The sequence below is a fragment of the Primulina huaijiensis genome, unplaced genomic scaffold (assembly GCF_012295235.1).
Source record: "Primulina huaijiensis isolate GDHJ02 unplaced genomic scaffold, ASM1229523v2 scaffold3501, whole genome shotgun sequence".
Classification (NCBI taxonomy): Eukaryota; Viridiplantae; Streptophyta; class Magnoliopsida; order Lamiales; family Gesneriaceae; genus Primulina; species Primulina huaijiensis.
Window position 1 is genome coordinate 172,452 of NW_027358157.1, and position 6,895 is coordinate 179,346.

The following is a 6,895-nucleotide window of genomic DNA, read 5'->3' on the forward strand; positions in this document are numbered from 1 at the left end:
TATAGTAGTTCAAGTACCACGTTTCGATTGTTTTATCCAGCAGAGACAATTATTGCACCCAACAATCTTCATCGCAATAATTGCACTCCTTGTCATCGATGAGAATCGAACCCTTGAGCTTGACTATGATACAATTTATAAGACCGTACGCTTTCCGCTTTACCAAAAACTATAGCTGATGGTAAAGACGCAACTCAAATATTTTAAACTGTATAACAGTTCAAATACCACTTTTTGATCGTTCTACCAAGCAAAGATAATTATTACAACTTTTACAGAACTAAACTTATCTAAACTTAAATAATTACGTTTAGCTAATTATGAAAAAAATATAAAAAAAAAAAAAAAAAAAACTAGTTGATGCACATATAAGCACTTGTGCAGAGATTGGTAGCCTCATCATGAATAATATCATTAATATTGATGGATTGATGTGTCATCCAACATTGAGTGCATATATAACTTTATCTATCTGTGGATTTATTGCCCCATGGAATCCCCAGAAGTCTAAAAGACAACACAATAAACTAAAATAACATCTACTATTAAAATGTGTATATACATATAATTTTTAAAGAAAAATAATTGCTCAGAAAGGAAGAGTTAAATGATTCATGTTATTAAATTTATAAAATGAATATTAATGTTTAAAGGTATTTATTTCATATATTAAAAATATAATATAATAAGGGTCCTGAGGGGAAATCAAACCCATGTACGGCCCAATCTGAATGATGTCCAGTCCATTTCAATTTAAAAAGCTCGTCGTCGGCTTTTCTTTGAATTAGATCTTGTTTTTATAATCTATAATCATAATAAATAATTAAGAACCGAGCTTTTTATCAGTGGATTGATAAATGATTATCACACTCCCAATGGATCGTCGAAAGTGTTTCCTTTGATAAAGTTTGAAGATGGATCTAACTGAATTAGTGAAATAAAATATGGAATGTGATTTTTAAATTACTTTATCGTTTAAAACATATGAGTTAACATCATGTTATTAGCTTTTGATACAACGCCAAACAGTTGGTCTGATATTTTCCTCGACAAAATTAGTTGTCTATCGTTCACATTCTAGCAAATTAAACTGAGCTGGATATTGTGAAACACAATCTTATATATTGCCATCTCTTGAAAAAAAAATTGTCTTTTAAAATAAATTTCATTGTATTTAACTCTTTGCCATGCTTAAGTCAAACAAATTCAAATAGCATGTCTACTTATTTTTAATTAATAAATTATTATTAGGCTTTGTGTTAAAAGATATATAGTGCGTAAATATTTCATTAATACATATAGGTGACGTCTTAATATTTTAATTTGTAGTCTCTTTTTAATATTTTCAGCTGCCTAGTACACACTTTTTACTTACTTCTAAAAAATTAATCTGCTTCAATCACTTTTTAACTTGAAAGAATTTATCATGGTTGTCAGAATAATGTAAATGAAGTAACGCTCATAAATATAAATTATTCATTATAGAAAGGGCGGAATTATCCAAAAAAAAAAACCTCATGCATTAAAATTTGAATTCATTTGTCTTAAAACTAATTATGTATGATTTGTCAAAATCCACAATTCAAAGTTTACATGTTATCAAAGAAAAATGTCAATTCAGCAGCCGTAGTGAAAATTGGGTAAAAAAAAGAAAAGACAAAATGTCAAAATAATGGAAATATATCAGACTTAATTATGTGACAAAGATACTAAACCAAAAATCAAAAGTGTCATACTTATAAGATCAATTTAACAATTTTCTCATAAATTTATCATATTTTGAAAAAAGAAATTATTTAGATTTATGATAGAATTCAATCGTGAGAGCTACGACTCTATGAGAACCGCCAAACAGGTAATGTGATCACATAAGACCCAATTAAGAAAAACACAGATTTAAAATTGTGATAATAATTTCGTGTTAGCCAATGCCAGTGTTACTGATCTGCATATATACAATACATACACCATATATGTATGTATCCCGACTACCTATAACCTATGGTTTATTTTTCCTTCTAATTCAAATATCCCATGAAAAAATTTTAAAGTTGAATATATTCATAAAAAAATCACCATTTGCTTATTTCTCTCTCTTTGGTTCGTTTTTTTTTTTTTTTTTTTTTTTTTTTTTTTTTTTTTTTTTNGTAAACCTGTATATAAATGAATATTGATGATAATATTGAATGAATCAATGTTGATTGATGAGCCCCGTAGGCTTCCTCCCACCTCCTATTCTGTCTCTCGATTTGAAAATCAGAAAAACCATTCTCACAAGTGGATAAGAATTTTCTCATAATCCACTCCTCTTCTTCAGGATTTCCCCTCGTACCAATTCTTGATAATATTGATATTATTTAGATTTATGCGACGGGTGATATAGATATAAATATATATACATACAAGTTATGGACTTATCCCTATAATCCATGAACTATTTTCCGCATCAAATACACGTTGTTTTTACCACTTGTTTCCCCATATTTTCACTCTTCTTCATTTACTGAATCTTTGAAGTGGTTGAACTGCAGAGTTCGAGATTCAAAAATACTGGACAGATAAATATCCAGTTATCTATATTCTCCTTTGTTTGTGGGTTTTTTTCCTTTATTCAAGGCGCTTATTCTTGAATATCGATTAGTGATTAATCTTGATTCATGGATGATTACTTAAGAGAAGTAGCGGCGAAATCAGCGAATGATCCTTGTAAAGATACTGATCTTGAAAGCTTGAAATGGGTTCCTGGCCCTGTCATAGTCGGTGCCGGGCCTTCCGGCCTGGCAGCGGCCGCTTGTTTGAAGGAAAAAGGAGTGCCATCTCTGGTGCTCGAGAGATCCAACTGTATAGCATCTTTATGGCAGCTGAAAACCTACGATCGGCTCAAACTCCATTTACCTAAACAATTCTGCGAACTTCCACTCATGAATTTCCCCGAAGATTACCCCACTTACCCTACTAAACAGCAGTTCATCCAGTACTTAGAATCCTATGCGAAAAGGTTCGAAATTTGGCCTGTATTCAATCAGAAGGTGGTGAGTGCTGAGTTTGATCAGATTCTTGGGTTTTGGAGGGTTAAAACAGCATCAGAAGGAGCAGGGGTGGAATCTGAATACCTCTGCCGGTGGCTGATAGTCGCAACGGGGGAGAATGCAGAAGCGGTGGTGCCGCCAATCGAAGGGGCGGCAGAGTTCAGAGGAGACGTCGTGCACACCAGCGGGTACAAAAATGGAGGGGTTTATAGGGGGAAGAAAGTGCTTGTTGTTGGATGTGGGAATTCAGGAATGGAAGTTTGTTTGGATCTGTGTAACCATGGTGCTAGTCCTTCATTTGTTGTCAGAGATAAAGTAAGAAATCCACACCTTCTACTTCCTGTTTGTACCAGTTTTTCAACCTTTTTTTTATCTTTTATTTGGAAATATTCGAAGAAGAAAAGGTTCCATTGTGCATTTTTTGAATGATGGAGGCAAAAACCTAGATTTCTTGGGAAATTGTTTTTTAAAAGATTTTTAAGGACTCGGTGAAGTTGTCTGTATGTGCATGGGAATTGACTGTTGTATGAGAATGTAGTATATTTACAGTTTTGGGGTTATAAACTTTGCCCTGATTTTGTTTTTTAGGGAAAAAAATAAAACCCTAAGTCAAATGAAAATTGGAAAAAATATAGTAGCTTTGATTTTTAATTTATTTTATTTTATTTTAATCATTGTGGCTGGAGAGAGATATATATATTTTTTTGGTCACATTTGTGGCTGGGGATTTACTCAAAGGAAGAAAGATCTTTGTTTTCAGTGCTTCCAAATTGTTTGAGATTCTAGTTAAATCGATATGATTCAATCAATTAAAAAACCTTAAATTTTTTTTTATACTTTCTTGGGATACTCGAGCATGCGCAATTTATGCTTTATAAAGTTCCAGATTTTCTTTCGCAGGCTTACTAATTATGTATTCTTTAAATATATTTTACTTTTCTCCCCACTATAATAATGAATTACTAGCTTTAGGAAGACCAATGGAATTTAACCAAGATAAGAAGAGTTAAATATATGCAACAGGAAACATCACCTCGCAACTATATTTATGTTCTTATTAGATTTAAATTCCATATTTATTTTTTCTTAATGTTTATTTGTTATGTCCTTGTCTCCTTTTGTTGTTTGTTTCTCGGGTAAATGGCTTTAAATCTTGAATATGAATTTAGGTGCACATTCTACCACAAGAAATGCTAGGAACATCAACTTTTGGGCTGTCCATGTGGTTATTGAAGTGGTTTCCCCTACACCTTGTCGACCGGTTTCTACTGGTTGTTTCATGGCTCCTACTCGGCGATACCAGTCGGTTCGGGTTGGACCGGCCTCGGTTAGGACCACTCGAGCTAAAGAACCTCTCCGGAAAGACGCCGGTGTTGGATGTTGGAACCCTTGACAAGATTAAAAGTGGAGACATTAAGGTACAGTTCCTCGTTCCTATATATGTCTACATACATTCTTATTCCCTTCGCTAATTATCGCTAAATTCACTTCCAACTTTTTAAAGTGTTTTTTTGTAACCCATGATCTGAATTACCTTTATCAATCATTGTCTTTGCTTTAGTTCGATGACATTTTTAGTGTGACAAAAAATCACCTGTTTTAATCAAACAATCACTAAGGAAAAAAGGGTACCTTTTCGGTTGAGATTATGCGCTTGAGATTCCACACATGAATTTCTCTATCAATTGGTTGGTCTTTTCAAGAAAAAAGCTCCATGTCATCGAGTGGTTTTCATTACAATTAGTTCCCAACTTTAACACCATTTTAAAACACAAAATTAAAGTAAATTAATCATCAACTTTGACAAAGAAACCCTGTGTATCATTGTGTACGTACCTAAGTAGTTAACATGCTTTACTATCTTTAATAGTAGTATCATTATTTTAAGATTGTGAATGTGGTTGTGTAGATATGGTATCATGCATTTCTTTTTTACTCTATCTCATTTTCTTTCTTACTAAAACATGTTTTCTTTTACAATTATAAAGGTATGCCCTGGCGTTCGGAGACTTAGCGACAAATCCGTAGAATTTGTTGATGGAAGAATACAAAACTTTGATGCAATTATACTAGCAACTGGTTACAAAAGCAATGTACCATTTTGGCTAAAGGTACATCAATTTCTTGATTTTGCAACAATCTCCAAATTTCCAAAGTGCATACCCGAGGACATGTTTGGCTCATTGGTGTTGATTTTTTTAACCAGGAAAGTGAGATGTTTTCGAATAAAGATGGCCTCCCAAGAAGGTCATTTCCAAATGGCTGGAAAGGGAAAAGTGGTCTATACTCGGTGGGATTTACCAAACGTGGCCTTCTCGGGGCATCCATGGATGCCAAAAACATAGCAAATGACATAGAAAAATGTTGGAGAGAATGTGAAAAGAACCGTTAACCCGTTTCTTGGCCCCATTCCTAGCAAAAATATAATGTATTGTTTTTTATTAATTTGGTAGGACATTTGACTTGAAGCAAACACTATTAATGGAGAATTTTGGGTTTGCATACACCATGAAACCGCCTTCCGAAAACATATCAACTTTCAGGGCAATTCATGACCAATCTCCGTTAACCATGCTCCCGAGAACCTGAAAAGAGGCCGATACAATGTTTTGCGGTGAATCCGAATCGATCTAAGTTGTGTATACTTCTTGTACATTGACAACTCTCTTCCTAACCATGAGATATTGACTTCTTAGTCATTAGGGTAAATTATTGCAATTCTGCGTGCCTTTGTATTTCACTATATATTTTTATTACTGAAATTGAAGTTGATGGGAGTGTGTAACGCTTGATGTAATTGAAAAGCATAATTAATTAAGCTTGAGAAATATAAGATTTGTGTTGATTTATTTTAGGGTTTAGTTGGTTGTGATGAGTGTCGTTGTAATGATATTTAAAACATGATGGGGAAACTTTCGTTCCAAAATTCTATATGATCACAGGCTCACTTAGTGCAATTTTATTGTTTCTTTCTGACTTGTTCCAGTTTGTACGTGAAATGATTACGTTCCCCACAAGTAGATCTTGGACCACTAGAATTTAATATAAACGATGTGCAAGATTGAGATTGTTGCCCAAAGAATATGGTAGACTTGAGTAGTATTATTTATGTTATAAGCTAAATTCTTAATCATGTGTTTGTGTATGGCATGTGGTTCGTGAGCTTTTCGAGTCGACTCGAAAAATATTTTATTCGTATTCGAGCTTATCAAATTCGAGTCGAACTCGAACATGTTCGAACTTTTTTCAAGCCGAACTCGAACTCAAATTATTTGTTCGATCTTGTTAGTCAACTAGCGAGCAGCTCGCGAGCTAGCATGGCCGTGTGGATCCACAAGCTCAGGATGAGGATGACATGTACGTACATGCACATGCAAACTCATCACATGCACCCTTAAATTCTTAATTAATCATAATTTCGTATCAGCAAAATATTAGCTCTTCATTCATTCACTCCTTATGGTCCAACTAATTTATTATCTTAGCTAAGTTGACAAGTACTTCCCTCACCATTCAAATTTAATTTTTAATGAAATTAATAGTTAGTATCACATACATAGGAAAAACTATATTTTTAGTCATATATATTTATTTATTTACGATTTTGATAATCTACTACGTTGTCAAGTTTCAGTCTTATTTATGTGTCTTTCATTTTTTTGACAATTTAGAGATTTTTTTTTATCGGGAGTGCTGATGTGACATAACATACATCAGCGTCATGTAAGCACCACATCAACGCTATTGGTAAGTTTTTTAAAACTATAAATAAGTTGAGCATATATACTTGTAAGGGAATGACCTAATTAAATTGGTCAAGAGGAATATTTCAACGCTTCAAAATTAAATATTATTTTGGGTTTTTC

The 6,895-nt window shown here is 33.2% G+C and overlaps 1 protein-coding gene across 1 annotated transcript; it reads left to right on the forward strand.

Annotated features, from left to right (window-relative positions):
• Window positions 1-2,133: 2,133 nt before the first annotated feature.
• Window positions 2,134-5,965, forward strand: LOC140968272 (indole-3-pyruvate monooxygenase YUCCA6-like). Its single transcript, XM_073429180.1, has 4 exons — window positions 2,134-3,344; window positions 4,199-4,447; window positions 5,018-5,140; window positions 5,236-5,965. Exons 1-4 carry the CDS (start codon window positions 2,658-2,660, stop codon window positions 5,419-5,421), a joined length of 1,245 nt encoding a protein of 414 aa, XP_073285281.1. The 5' UTR covers window positions 2,134-2,657; the 3' UTR covers window positions 5,422-5,965.
• The last annotated feature ends 930 nt before the right edge of the window (window positions 5,966-6,895 follow it).